The sequence below is a fragment of the Ursus maritimus genome, unplaced genomic scaffold (assembly GCF_017311325.1).
Source record: "Ursus maritimus isolate PB19 unplaced genomic scaffold, ASM1731132v1 scaffold_12, whole genome shotgun sequence".
In the NCBI taxonomy this organism is placed as follows: Eukaryota; Metazoa; Chordata; class Mammalia; order Carnivora; family Ursidae; genus Ursus; species Ursus maritimus.
In genome coordinates, this window is record NW_024423564.1 from 2476797 (window position 1) to 2492769 (window position 15973).

General features: G+C 34.4%; 1 protein-coding gene across 2 annotated transcripts in view; it reads left to right on the forward strand.

Annotated features, from left to right (window-relative positions):
• Window positions 1-361: 361 nt before the first annotated feature.
• The window catches only part of HORMAD1 (HORMA domain containing 1), an 18223-nt gene continuing 2611 nt past the window's right edge, over window positions 362-15973 (forward strand). Inside the window, exons 1-12 of one of the 2 annotated variants that reach the window (XM_008695701.2) lie at window positions 362-515; window positions 1250-1394; window positions 4879-4942; window positions 5498-5534; window positions 7312-7332; window positions 7598-7624; window positions 9144-9211; window positions 9723-9874; window positions 11303-11562; window positions 12913-12979; window positions 13059-13135; window positions 13849-13932. In XM_008695701.2, the coding sequence (XP_008693923.1) occupies window positions 483-515; window positions 1250-1394; window positions 4879-4942; window positions 5498-5534; window positions 7312-7332; window positions 7598-7624; window positions 9144-9211; window positions 9723-9874; window positions 11303-11562; window positions 12913-12979; window positions 13059-13135; window positions 13849-13932 (1035 nt within the window). In that variant the 5' untranslated portion in view covers window positions 362-482. The remainder of the gene's footprint in view (window positions 516-1249; window positions 1395-4878; window positions 4943-5497; window positions 5535-7311; window positions 7333-7597; window positions 7625-9143; window positions 9212-9722; window positions 9875-11302; window positions 11563-12912; window positions 12980-13058; window positions 13136-13848; window positions 13933-15973) is intronic. The other variant, XM_040626794.1, reaches the window with a different exon arrangement.

Here is a 15973-nt window from a genome sequence, read left to right on the forward strand (position 1 = left end):
TTTAAAGAGTTTGGCAGGGGCAGTTTTCATACCTAATACCTACCTAACTGTAGCAATGTAGTCAATGCTTGAATACTGTGATTTATTTATTAATGTAAAATTTATTTACATGAAATTATTCACAAAATTTGTTTTCATTTATTTACGTAAAGTTCTTTCTGACTTTACATGTAGTAAACTAGAAAATTAGGGATAGGGGCGCCTGGGTGGCACAGCGGTTAAGCGTCTGCCTTCGGCTCAGGGCGTGATCCTGGCGTTGTGGGATCGAGCCCCACATCAGGCTCCTCTGCTATGAGCCTGCTTCTTCCTCTCCCACTCCCCCTGCTTGTGTTCCCTCTCTCACTGGCTGTCTCTCTCTCTGTTGAATAAATAAATAAAATCTTAAAAAAAAAGAAAAGAAAATTAGGGATAAAAATAAGATCTGAAGTTAAAGCTTGTATTTGTGTCACTAGGTTGAATTGAAGAAAAGACTTTATCAGAAGATGGCCACTGCACAATTGCAAAGAACTTCCATGGTATGATTTCATGTATTTTAATATATTTTAATTTAGCTAATTTTATTGTTTCTTGAAGTCTCAGCTGTTTTTATATTCTAAAGTTAGAGTCAACTGTTTGAGGGTTTAATGAGATCAGAAAATTCCATATTTTAAGAAATGAAGATATTTACTAAACTCTTTATAGAGTCAGTGGAGAATTGTATTAGATATTTGATGCATTGCATTAAATAACCGGTTCATATTCAATTTACATTAGGTGTTAATAAATGCTATTCTGTTGCTTTGATAAAATTATCATTCTTAGCAGTCCATTCCTAGGAAATGAATGTCTATGCCTCACAAAGATAAAATTCTCATCTTTGCACAGTTCTTGTATTATAGTTACCTGTGTCAAACCTAGTCAGTAACTAAAGAGAAAAGAAGTGCTGTCTATCATGTATTATGCACTTACAGACAGTCAACCTGCAGGAGGATTTTTACCATGATTCTTAACCACTTTTTGCATTCTATCTTTAGGCTGAAACCCTGGAATTACCCTCACATCTTAGAAGCCACCCTGACTTTTTGGGGATTACTAACCACTATAGTTAGGAATTTTTTTTTTTTTTTTTATGGTTAGGATTCTTAGGGAAAGTAACATGCATATGCAAAATTAGATCTACTCAAAGTTCAGGAAGATGTTATTTTTTATAAATCTAAATAAAATGTTTTAATTAATCTAAATAAAATGTTTTAATTTTCCTTGAATTTAGAGTGCGCTGGTGTTTCCCAATAAGATATCAACAGAACAACAGTCCTTAGTATTAGTGAAGAGGCTCCTAGCAGTTTCAGTATCCTGCATCACATATTTGAGAGGAATATTTCCGGAATGTGCTTATGGAACAAGATATCTAGATGGTAATGTCATGTTTATGTTTTTTTTGTTTCAATTTTTTAAATGTAATGTTCATTTTAAAACTTTCTTTAGAGGTGCCTGGGTGGCTCAGTGGATTAAGTGTCCAAATCTTGATTTCAGCTCAGGTCTCAATCTCAGGGTCTTGAGTTCAAGCCTGTGTTGGGTTCCATGCTAGGCACGGAGCCTATTTAAAAACACACGCACACACAAAACTCTTTATTTAAACATGTTTTTATTTTGGCTTGCTTTAACACTGTGATTTTTTGACCCAGCAATTGCACTACTAGGTATCTGCTCCAAAGATACAAATGTAGTGATCCGAAGGGGCACCTGAACCCCAATGTTTATAGCATCAATGTCCACAATAGCCGAACTATGAAAAGAGCCCAGATGTCCATCGACAGTTGAATGGATAAGAAGATGTATACACACACACACAATGGAATACTAAGCCATCAAAAAAATGAAATCTTGCCATTTGCAATGACATGGATGGAACTAGAGGGTATTTTTTTTCTTTTTTTTAAAGATTATTTATTTATTTATCAGAGAGAGTGAGAGAGTGCATGCAAGCACAAGCAGGGAGAGCGGCAGGCAGAGGGAGAAGCAGGCTCCCCGCTGAGCAGGGACCTGATGCAGGATTCCATCCCAGGACCCTGGGATCATGACCTGAGCTGAGGGCAGATGCTTAACTGACTGAGCCACCCAGGTATCTGGAACTAGAGGGTATTATGCTAAGTGAAATAAGTCAATCAGAGAAGGACAATTATCATATGAACTTACTCATATGTGGAATTTAAGAAACAAAACAGAAGATCATAGGGGAAGAGAGGGAAAAATAAGACAAAATCAGAGAGTGAGACAAACCATAAGAGACTCTTTTTTTTTTTTTTTTAAAGATTTTATTTATTTATTTGACAGAGATAGAGACAGCCAGCGAGAGAGGGAACACAAGCAGGGGGAGTGGGAGAGGAAGAAGCAGGCTCATAGCGGAGGAGCCTGATGTGGGGCTCGATCCCGTAACGCCGGGATAACGCCCTGAGCCGAAGGCAGACGCTTTAACCGCTGTGCCACCCAGGCGCCCCCATAAGAGACTCTTAAATAGGAAACAAATTGAGGGTTGCTGGAGGGGAGGGGGGGGAGGTGGGGTAACTAGGTGATGGACATTAGGAGAACACGTGATGTAATGAGCACTGGTATTATATAAGACTGATGAATCACTGAACTCTACCTCTGAAACTAATAATACACTATATGTTAATTAAATCTATGTTAAAAAATTAAAATGGGGAAAATAATAGATAAAACTGTAATACTGTAATTTTTTGTTTAGATATTTTTTAAAATAATAGCTTTATTAAGATATAATTCACGTACCTGATAATTCATGCATTTAAAATGCACAATTGAATGATTTTTAGTATATTCAAATTGGTGTGCAACCATTACCACAGTCGATTTTAGAACATTTCGTCAACCCATAAGAGAACTCCATACCCACTAAGTGACTCTCCACTTCCCCTACCTCCCCAGTCCTAGGCATCCACCAACCTGCTCCCTGTCTCTATGGATTTGCCTATTCTGGACACTTAATGTAAATGGTATCATACAATATGTGGTCCTTTGTGAACGGCTCCTCTCACTTAATTTGTTTTTAAGGTTCATCCATATGGTAACATGAATTAGTACTTCATTCTCTTTTATTGCTGAATAATATTCCATTATATGGATATACCACATTTTATTTATCCTTCATCAGTTGATGAACATTTGTTTCAGTTGTTTCCACTTTTTGTCTATTACATTTTTTTTCTTTCTTTCTTTTTTTTTAAATTTGAGAGAGAGCACCCACGAGCAGGACCAGGGAGGGGTAGAGGGAGAGAACCTCAAGCAGACTCTGCACTGAGCATGGAGCCTGATGTGGAGCTTATCTCATGACCCTGAGATCATGACCTGAGCCAAAATCAAAAGTCTGTTGCTGAACCAACTGAGCCACCCAGGAACCCCATTTTTTGGCTATTATAAATTATGCCACATTCATGTACAAGTTTTTGTGTGGACTAAGTGGTTTTTTTTTTTTTTTAAAGATTTTATTTATTTATTTGACAGAGATAGAGACAGCCAGCGAGAGAGGGAACACAAGCAGGGAGAGTGGGAGAGGAAGAAGCAGGCTCATAGCGGAAGAGCCTGATGTGGGGCTCGATCCCATAATGCCGGGATCACGCCCTGAGCCAAAGGCAGACGCTTAACCGCTGTGCCACCCAGGCGCCCCAGTGTTTTTTAAAAAGTATATTCAAGGGGTGCCTGGGTGGTGCAGTTGGTTCAGCATCTGACTCTTAGTTTCAGTTCAGGTCTGATCTCAGGGTCGTGAGATCAGCCCCGTGTGGGGCTCAGCAATCAGCCCAGAGTCTGCTTAAGTTTCTTTCTCCCCCCTGCATGCTCTCTCTCACTGAAATACATGAATCTTTTTTTTAAGTATATTAATACCTTTAGAAGCACTTAATCATAAAATTTTTCCTCAGTTTCTCAAGTTTAATTTTACCTGACGTTACTTTTATAATGACAAACTAAGTAGATACAAGCATTCTATTATTAATAGCTTTGTACAGTGGTAGTATATGTTCTTGTGTTATTTTAACGAAGTAAAAATAATATAACCTATTTATACTACAGTAGTAATTCATTACCCAGTGATAGTATGTACCTAATTTTGTGCTAACTATATGCTGGGTAATATGTTAAGTGCTATGGTATGTATTATATCTTGTTAATTCATATTACCGGACTTTGAGTTAGATATTATCTCTGTTTTTCAGATAAGAAACCTGAGACAGAGATCTCAGTCCTTTCCATTGTATTACCTGTTGTTTTCTTGCAGGTTTCTATCTCTGATAGCTAGTTAACTTCTTGGTCTCTTACAAGTATTTAATTGGGATAAGGGCCCATGCAAATAGTCTGAGACTCTTGGGTAATGATTGTGTGAAAGCATTATATCTAACTTTAAATATCTTATAACTTTGAAAAATTATTTTTTTTCTACCCATCAACATGTATCCTAATCATTATGATGCCATTTTATAATAAGGATAAAAAAATCTTTGTTTCCATAAAACCTTTCTTCTTTTAAATTATATTAATACCAATCATCTGGAAGGTCATTGCCATTTAATAATATATTTCATACACAGCTGAAGAAAATAATCCTCAGTTAAATTTCTAGTTGTTTACTAATCTTTTTTTTTTTAAAGATTTTATTTATTTATTCAACAGAGATAGAGACAGCCAGCGAGAGAGGGAACACAAGCAGGGGGAGTGGGAGAGGAAGAAGCAGGCTCATAGCGGAGGAGCCTGATGTGGGGCTCGATCCCATAACGCTGGGATCACGCCCTGAGCCAAAGGCAGACGCTTAACCGCTGTGCCACCCAGGCGCCTCTAGTTGTTTACTAATCTTAAGCAACTCTATATTTATATCATTTTGGTGTTTAGATCTTTGTGTCAAAATTCTGAGAGAAGATAAAAACTGTCCAGGATCTACACAGTTAGTGAAGTGGTAAGTAAAAGAATACCTAATGATGTTAATTTTTTTCTTAAATCACATTTTTTTTTTATACCTTGGATACCTTTCAGTATTTAACCCAATTTTAGTAATTCTCCCTTCAACACTAGATACCATTTTTGTAGGTCTTTGGATTTTTGCTTAAAACTTTCCTTTATTTTGGGCTTCATGTGAACAGCATTCATTTTCCTGTTAATGTTCCCCATGAGTAGCTGTCAGATATTTTACCTCCTATCCCGAGCCATCCTCTATCAACAGTTTATATTTCTGCCACTATTTGTTTTACTATTTTAAGGTGGTTAATAAAGGAGCTTTGGAGAGCCGGCTGGCTCAGTCAGTAGAACATGTGATTCTTGATCTCAGGGTTGTAAGTTTGAGCCCCACATTGGGTGTAGAGATTGCTTAAAAAAAATAAAATCTTAAAAAAAAAGGGAGCTTTAATAAGAAAATTTTGTATTATTTAGTAATGAGATAACATGGAGACTTATTAAAAGAATTCTTTTCTGGAAATGCATTCAGTCTAAAAATGAATCCTTCGTTATTTTTTAGGATGCTAGGATGCTATGATGCTTTACAAAAAAAATACGTAAGTCAATATTTCTTTATCTTTTTCCTACAGTTTATACTCTACAAATGTAACAGCAATTGCCACAAAGTAAAACATTAATTTAAACTAACTTTGGCATAGGCCAGTCCAAATTACTCAAAAGTTTGAACATTTGAATATTTTAAAGACTAATATTCAACTCATTTTAAGCCAATAGAATTAATACTTGACAGATTTTGCCAAGCCAGTGTTAACTGTTAACACGTATTTGTTTTAGTAACACATACTAACTTACAAAAACTTAATGAATTAAAAAGTCTTTTAAAATAATTCATTTATTAATTTACATGCCTTCTACAATTTTGTTTATACTAATAATTTAATAAATTATTTCTTTGTGAGAGTTCAAAAATAAATTTCCGTGTGATCTAGGTTAAATTGTCACAAATTCTGAATAAGTGAAATTTCAATTAATAAGTGTTTACTGTTGACTATAAGCATTTTTATATACTTATGTTTATATCAGCATATATGAAGAAGTCAAGCTCTAAACAAAATTGTAAAAAAGATAAAATTTTATCCATGGTCACTAATCTCCCTTATTAAGGCATTAAATATTTAATACTAATTAAATATTGAGTGCCTGCTATGTGCTAGACACATATTCTAGGTAGGAGCTGGGTGAACTAACAGTGATCAATGAGACAAAGAGGGTCCCTTCTGTAGTGGGAAAACAGTCAATAAAACAAGTAAATCGGATGATTTCCAATTGTGTTAAATGCCAATAAAATATTGCGAGAAAGTGTGTCACAGGTGGAGAGGTGGGGTAACTTTAGATAGGGTGGTCCTGAGTAAGTGACATTTAAGCTGAGACTTGATTGAGAAGAAACCAGCCAGGCATTGACTTTGGGAGAGAATATTCCTGGCAGAACAGCAAATACAGAGTTGAAGGGGAATTTAGAAAGTTCAAGGAACAAAAAGAAGGCCAGTGTGAATGGGAATGGGATGCAATGAGCAGTAGGGGAGGGAGAATAGCCTAGAGGAGCCTGAGGAGGTAAGCAGGGCCAGGGCATTCAGAACTGTATAGGCGAAGGAGTTTGAATTTTATTTTAAGTGCAAATAAAAGCCATTTGAAGGTTTTAGTAGAAATGTGACATCATTTGATTTATACTTTAAATTAAAAATCACTCCCGCTGTTGTTAAGACAATATACAGGAGAAGGAGAACAAGGAGAATGGTGCATAACCTGTTAATGCAGTTCTGGTGAACCAGCATGGCAGAGAAGGAAAGAAATGAAAAGATTCGGGATATATTTGGCAGTAGAACTGATTGAACTTGATAGATTGGTTGTAGAATGTAAGGAAAAGATCCAAACCGAGGATGACTCAGATTTTTGACAGATTACCTGAGTGGGTTATTTCCTGCGATTCTCTATTCCTATGGTCTTCAAAACCTCTTCCCTTTATTAAAGGAACAGAGTCCTGAACTCTGCTTTTCTCTTTTCAAAATCAGTTCTTACACTGGTAAGGTTTAACGTGTTATTTCACAGTATATATTTTCCTTGTAACTGGCAGAAATGCCTGTATTTGCTTACATCAAAGACATGAATGTCAACCTTCAGTAAGTCAACTAGAAATAGATATTTGGGGGAATAAGGAAGAACATCCAGGGTGTTGCTTTATATACATCATATTTTCTGCAATATTATTTCTTATGAGGAATAAATGTTGAAATAGGACAAAGAATTCTTGTGATCCATCATGAAAAAATATTTTATAAAGTAAAAGTAAGATTTTTGTTCTTTGTTATATTTCAGCTAAGGATGGTTGTTCTAGCTGTAAGTATTTTTAAATTGTATGTTCTTTCTTAAAGACAGTCAAATTCGGCCTTGCTTATTTAAATAACATTAAAACCAGCATTGATTATGTCACTTTATTCAAACAAATGATCTATTCAGTGGGAAAAAAGTAACTAATATTTTGGGGGGGTCATTTTGTATTTTGTTTTTCTGAATCCATTTAATAGTTTAGTCTAAACATCCAATTTAGTTCTCCTTGAATACTTAGTCTTATATAACTCAATTATGAATTATTTTTAAATAGGTATACACCAATCCAGAAGACCCTCAGGTAGGTGTGCTTAAGTTAGTAAAGAAACATAGTATCTCTAATATCAAAAAATAACATAAATTATAATATCTTATGCTTTTATTTTTTTCTTTTTCTTTTTTTTATCTTATGCCTTTAATTGTATTCATTTTCACATGTATTTTCACATTTGAACCTCATAAGGGCTCTTTTGAGGTAAGACAAGGCTTGTATTGTTATCTTTAAACAGATTAATATACTTACTACCAGAGAGATTTTGTGACTGATCCTGGGCCACAAATCCAAAACCCCTTAGAAATAACCTAAGTCTCCTGCCTTCTGCTTCTATATAACATTCTTTTTATAAAATTATGAAAGGGGTTGAATTTGACAAAAATAAGATACTTATCCTTGAGCTTTGAATATTCATCCCAATCCAGTCACATCCAACTGTTCATCTGACAAAGAAGGGATTATAAGAAGTGACAGGGAAAACCAGTAATAAGAAACAAAGGGGAAAGATCTTTTGAGTACTTGCTATTATTAGGCTCTGTTCTTTGAATTGTCTCATTTACTCATCATAACCTTCAAGAGGTAACTACCATTATTTCCACTTTATAGATAAGGAAACCTAGATACAAGTTTTCTTGCCTAAGGTCACAGTGGCAGAACCAGAATTCGGACCTAAGAAGGCCAGTCCATGATCTTGGTGCTTTAACCATTACAGTATCACTATTTATAATATAGTTTTTCGTTCAGTCATGGAGAAGCAGATTTTTTTTTAAAGAGAGCTGATCCCTGTTCCTATGTGAGCACTGAAATGTAAAGAAAGCAATAAAAAAAGCTTCAAGAGGGCTGGCAGTGTGTCTTCTCTTTGATACTCATGCCTGCAATTAATGCTTAATATATGTCCACGGGGACAAAAAATCTCATGGACAACAGCTGTGAATTAGTTGATTGTTCAGAAGCTAACTAATTGTTCAGAAAATAGTCATTTAGTTTCCGACGTTTTATATAGTTGAACATTTTTTCTTTCAGTAAAAGAGCAACCTTGTTGATTCACTAATACTTATTGATGGTTCGGTGTGCCAGGCACTTTATTAAGGGCTCTGTATAAATTATCCTATTTCACAACCACCAATGAGATAGATACTATTTTCAACCCCTTTTATTAGCTGGGGAAACTAAAACCTAGAAGACTTAAATAACTTGCTTCTGGTTACATACAGCAAGGATTTAAGCCCTGTGCTTAAAGCCATTCTGCTTGAGTAAGAGATAATACTGCCCCTCTTACCTGCCTGCTAAGGAGTTCCTTCCCTCTGGTGTATATGATATACGTTGCAATTAGTGGGAGAATATATATCTCTCTTAAAACTGAAGCCCCAAATCCCAAATCATGGGAATTTACTGTTAGGACTTGAGAGTTTCAGTGGACCAGTAAGGATTAACATGGCAGAAAAATCTATTAAATCAATGTTAAGAGTCATACAAAAGCTATATATAACGACTTGGCCACCAGTACTGTATATCAAATACATAATTGCAATGTTTTCTATTTAAGACAATTTCAGAATGTTACCAATTTAAATTCAAGTATACTAATAATGGACCAATCATGGACTTCATAAGGTATTTTATCATTTTCTTTTTGTATTACAGATTACCACTTATTTATATTAATACTGTATTGCTAAACTTCAGGATTAATTCTGAAACTTCTCAAACATCCCCAGTTAACCATTGAGGTGCGGCTGTACAAAATATCCTTCGAGTAGCTGCAAGCCCAGAATGTGTGGCTAATTATATACTATTTTAATTGTGAAACAGAGCCAAAGAGTAGGAAAGCTATTGTATGCTTGAGTGATTAGAAATTTAATTAAAGTCCCTCACTCATTTCTTTTGACCATCTCATATAAAATGCATATTAATTTAAATAAAATTATTAGTTTATAACGTTATTAATAATGATATTAGTGATATTAAATTTTAATAATAGTGTCATTAAAACACATTTTATGGTAACTTTCAACTTAAAAATTTAGTGATATAATAGGAATAAGAATCTCAAATAGTAAAACGTGAAGTTGTTACTAGAAGCTATGGGTGTCATAAAAGAAATTAACGTGTAATTCTCTTCTAGTAAAAACAAAAGCAATGAATCTAGTATGTCGTCTGCTGACACCAAGAAAGCAAGTATTCTCCTCATTCGCAAGATTTATATTCTAATGCAAAATCTGGGACCTTTACCTAATGATGTTTGTTTGACCATGAAACTTTTTTACTACGATGAAGGTACTATTGGTGTCAATGTTATATTATTGAAACAATTGGTTTCCATCCCAAATGATTTTAAGCACCTAAATTGTAATATAGTTTTTGAAATTATAAAATTTTCATTTAATATCAGTATTTGAAAAAGATTCAGGGGCACCTGGGTGGCTTAGTCAATTAAATGTCTGCTTTTGGCTCAGGTCATGATCTCAGGGTCCTGGGATTGAGCCCTGCATCAGGCTCCCTGCTCAACGAGAAGTCTGCTTCTCCCTCTTCCTCTGTGCCTCCCCACCGTTCGTGCTCTCTCTCTCACTCTCTCTCTAGCCAATAAATAAATAAAATCTTAAAAAAAAAAAAAGATTTGAAAAAATAGACTTTCAAATATACACAAACTTTTCCAGTGATACGAACATATCCATGTGAGGTACAACCTCACTCATAATTATAGAAATGAAACAGTTGATATGCCACTTTTCACTTAACCAGAGTAGTAAAATTTGTAAATCAATTATTGGCAAGGGTGTGGGGGAAAGCAGGCACTTTTATAAATTCTTGAGGGAATGTATACAGGTGCAACATTTTTAGAGGACAATTTAGCAGTATCAAAATTTTAGATGCACGTTCTCTTTAATCCAGAAATTCTTTAGCTAGAAAAATATCTTGGGAATATACTTAACACAAACATGCAACGTTATATGTTTATGAGGATACCGTGCAAGCTATTAAAAAGAATGTGCTGGTAATTTATCCAAGGAATGTTAAATATAGATTAAAAAGAAATGTTAAAAATACCTAGGTAGGTATAGGGATACCTGGGTGGCTAAGTCGGTTAAGACTTGACTCTTGATTTCGGCTCAAGTCATGATCTCAGAGTCGATCAAGCCCCACTTTGGGCCTCCGCACTCAGTACCAGTCTGCTTGTCCCTCTCCCTCTGCTCCTCCCCACCCTCAAGCCCCCCTCTCCCTCCGCATGCGCACACACATATGCTCTCTCTCTCTCTCTCAAATAAATAAAATCTCTAAAAAAAAAACAGCTAGGTATCGAACAACATGATCTTATTTGTGTTTTGTTAAGGATATACATATATATGAAATATATATTTTAAATGCGTAATATCTTCTAGAAGAACATAAAGCAACAACAATAATAATAACTAACATTTATTGAATACTTATAATGTGCCAGTTCTGGTCTGAGCATTTTACACACTTTAATTCATCTAATACCCACAGTGACCCCATGGGGTAGGTACTACTATTATCTGCATTTCACAGATGAGAAAACGAAATCAAGGATGATAAATAATTTATTCAAGGTCATACAGTCAGTCAAGTGAAGAAAAAAAAAGGTTTCCTTTCTCTACTATTTGAAATGTTTTCAATCTGTTTTGATGATGATGATGATGATGATGCTCTCTTCAATTTCATGAACATCATTATTTTTTGCAGTTACACCTCCAGATTACCAGCCTCCTGGTTTTAAGGATGGTGATTGTGAAGGAGTGATATTTGAAGGGGAGCCTATGTACTTAAATGTGGGAGAAGTCCCAACACCTTTTCACACCTTCAAAGTAAAAGTGACTACTGAGAGAGAACGAATGGAAAATATTGATTCAGCTATATTATCACCAAAACAATTTAAAACACCACTTCAAAAAATTCTCATGGACAAAGATGATGTAGAGGATGAACAGGAGCATTATATAAGTGTCAGTACATTTTAAAGAGTTATAAAGTACAATAGTAACAAATGTTTGCCTCAATTCTGAAGACTAGTAGTTCTCATTAATATTTATGTAAATACTGTATTATAATCATAAACTCAGGGTCGGTAGGGATCTTAAAGAAGGTATGGGCTTTTTGTTTTAAAACTTTTTACCTTGGTGCAAGCATTCTCAGAAATGTAAAAGCACAACTATTCGGAACGAAGCAGGGAATGGTCCTGGAGGCCCAGCCTCCCTCAACTACCCTCAGAGTGGACTCTGAGGAAACTCTTTGGTCTGGAGCATAATTTGAAAACCACTGAACTGCTCCAATTGCCCAAATAATGTTGGAATCCTTCCTACCATACATACCCCTACTAGGTGCTCATTTTAGACCTGTGCTTGAACTTCCTTGGGGCCTGCAAAGTCACTGTCCTGAAGCAGCCTGGAAGTTCCCAGAAGGCAGGGAAAGTGTCTTTCATTTTTGTAATCCTCCTGTGCCTAGCACTTTAGTGTACAGTGTGCATTCTCAGTATTGGTTGAATGAATGGATGAACAGAAGTATAAAAAAGGCTTTTGTTGTTGTTGTTGCCTCACTCCCAGGAAATCTTTCACATTAACGTGATTGTTTTTAAATCTAATCTTTGTTGTTCTGTTACCTCATTTTATTCTAAATGATAACCTCAGTATTTATATAGAGAGACTAACTTTTCTAATTTAGGTTCTATCACATTCTAACAAATAGAAAATTCAGTTTTCAACCAGTTTAGTCAAAGAAGAAGTCTTCTCAAAACCTAAATCCCAGTGATAGTTTATAAACAAGTATAGCTGGAATTTATGTAGCATTCTTTAAAATATTTAAAGCTCTTTGATGTATGTCACAAAGAGAAAAAGAATCATAAAGTAGATATTAAACTTGTTGCTATTTCTGTCATACCATGATTGGGCTTATTCACTAACTCCCTGAAGAGGGTTGGGGCATTTTTTATTCAGAGTATATGATAGCATCTATATAGAAATTCTGGAGATATAGAAGTAGTAGTTGTATAAACTTGTCTAATTCATTGCCATCAAACAACAGTGAGAGCTAAGGGTTCTTAGAACCATTATATATTTTGAGAAAGTTGTATATTAGTCCTTAAAACAACCCTGCAAAGTAAAGGAATAGTTTATACTTTGGATAAATATGGTACCTTTTTATGGTAATTATAGGACTTTATTTCTAGCAAGTGTAAGTTGTAGTGTTATGTTATATTTAACCTTCGCGTAAAACACATTTGTTCATAAATACTTCTACCCAGTTGTTTTAATTGCTTTTTGAAATGTATCCATTTTTTTCTTCATGTAATTATGTAGGATGATTTTGACATTGAAACTAAAATGGAAGAGCAGAAAAAACACCCTGGATCTTCTGAACTTGGAGGTAAGAAATTAATGAAAACGTAGATTAACTCACTTCCAATTCAATTTTATAACACTTTAACTCTTTTTTTTTTTAACAGAACCAAGTTTAGTTTGTGAGGAAGATGAAATTATGAGGTCTAAAGAAAGTCTAGATCTTTCAATTTCTCATTCTCAGGTATAAATTTGATAATTCATCTAACTTTTAACTTTTTTTTTCAGAAGACTATTACTTATATACTTATTTAGTTAATTTTCTGGTTTTTTTATTATATTCAAGGTCTTTTAGAAGAAAATTAGGTCTTAAGAATGCTTTTTAACAAAATTTGAAAAGTATATGTTGAAAAGTTTTGAGTATTTTACTGGGTTTATTTAGTAATAAACCTAAATACTGTTCATAGCATTTCAGAATTTCAGAGCTAGATAGAATCTTTAAGCAATTATTCTACTGCCTTTTGTATTTACAAATGGAGAATATAATACTTTTTGTTGCCTGGAGCAGACGTGATTAATTTTGTTTTCCATAGACAATAAAATCTTGATATAACCTTTAGATAAAAAGAACTTGAAAATAATGGGACTGGTTATTGTCCACCTTCCTCTGCACTTCCCCTTTCTCCAGTGGGAGGGAGCTGACGTCCTTATCTTCTGGAAGAGTAGTGTAGCGCCTGATGATCGTTTGAGACTTTTTCAGTTCAGTGAGTGAGCAATTACATGCAGTGTCAGTTTCACTATCTTTACCTTTGCACTTTTTGTGACAGTAAGAACTACTTAAAATTCACGGTTTTCATTAACATAAGACCCAAGATTTTATGGTATTGAATTTTGGAGCCCCATTATTGTGTTATGGAAAGTTTTTATTATGTTATGTGATTTTGTGTTATTTTCTAGGTTGAACAGTTAGTCAGTAAAACATCTGAACTTGATGTGTCTGAAAGCAAAACAAGAAGTGGAAAAATCTTTCAGAATAAAATAGTAAGTGTACCTTTAGATTTTTTTTTCCATTCTAACCTTATAATTTTTTCCCACATGTGAGTTTATTTTGCTTCTTAATCCTTCCTTTACTGGACCAATATTTAGTAAGCACCTATTATGTGTCAGGTACTTTACTAGGTGCTGGAGATATAACATGAATATAGTTCCTTCTCTTAGCTAAAAATTTAGTAATTGGAGGTCAACAAGCAGTGATAGAGGGCCATGATAGAAGTTTGAATAGGCTACATGGAACAAAGGAGAGAATGGGGAATTTTATTGTAGGTACATAAAAGAGGAGAATTCAGAAAAAGCTTTGAGAAATGACACTGTCATCCAGACTAGGCCTAGAATGCCAAAATATTCTCATGTTCTATCCTGTAAATAGATTGTCTTGTTAATAAGACATTAAAAATGAATGTTTAGTATATATTTTTGCATAAAATGAATCTCATGTTTTAAGCAAAAAACCCACTGCTTTATTTTAGTTTTCTATTTTTACTAAATGGAAATTTATATTTTATTTTAGACCTTTAAGTTACTCAAAGGTTCAGAGATGAAGAAAAACCATTCTGTAAAACATTATATCTAAATTTAGGAAACAAATAGCACATTCTAACAGTGGTATAGTGGTATTTTTTCCCCAACTCCTCATTCAGTGACATCATATTGGTAGCTTGAAATTGGACATGAAGAGAATATTCACAGCATGGAAATCAACAAATGCCTCAACTCAGGATTTGTTACTCCTGGAGAACTTGTTGTTAAACATTTACCAGCACACCATTGATTATAGTGCCATTTTTTGGTGTCCTTTTTTCCACATTCTTTTTTTTTAAAGTTTTTATTTATTATTTTTAGTATTCTCTATCCACAATTGGGTCTCGAACTCATGACCCCAAGATCAAGAGTCATATGCTCTTCCAGCTGAGCTGGCCAGGCCCCCTTTTTCTACATTCTCCATAGGAAGTTTGAACTGGCAGAAGGCAGTATTCAAACTAGTATGCTGATGAAAGCAAAAAATAAAAGAATTTCAAAAATTAGTACAACTAGCAGCAAAATGGTCTTTGAGGCAGCTTCTACTTAGGATAAGTATCCTTCATTAGGATATTAATATGACATTAAGATACTTTGGGGACATTCATTTCTGAAATTGCCCATGTTTTTGAATATGAACTATCTGCCACAGTACCCCTGATTTGGAGAATCATGGCTGAATTATTGTTAGGAAAAGGCAAGAAATGAAAATCTTTAATAGTATATACAGTAAGAAAGTTATCGTTGAAAAAGTACATTTTTAGCATCAGAAAATAAGTATGTCCTTTTAGAGAATAATAATATGACAGCTAATAATGTGTCATCATCCAATATTCATTTAAAAAACCACATTGATAACATTATTTACAATAGCCAAAAGGTGGAAGAAACCTGAATATCCATCAACAGACAAATGGATAAACAAATGTAATATATCTATACCATGGACTAATATTCAGCCATAAAAGGAATGAAGTACTGATGTATGCTTCAACTGGATAAACCTTGAAAACATGCTAAATGAAAGAAACCAGTCACAGAAGTCCACATATTATATGATTCTATTTATCTGAAAGTACAGAATAGGGATTTCTATAGCGAGAGAAAGTCTTAGAGCTAGTGGGAGAAGGGGGGAATCAGGAAGTGATAGCTTTACTCTACATTCAAAGAACCCAGGTATTCTGTCTTACACTAGGTATAATTTTAAAAAGAAAGAGAATGAAGGAAGGAACAAATCAACCAACCTCAGGGTTTCTTTTTGGAGTGATGAAAGTGTTCTAAAATTGACCACTATGATGGTTGCACAAATCTGAATATACTTAGAATTATTGAACTGTAAACTTTCAAATGAATTGTATGGCATCTGAATTATATCTCAGGAAAGCTTTTTTTAAAAAAACTGCATATAGTTGCCTATCGTTAAAAAATCAAGTGTTGGTTGTTCTTTGAGAAATAACCAATCAGTAATTATTCCATCTTTGTGGAGGCTAATGGAAATCAGCCAGAA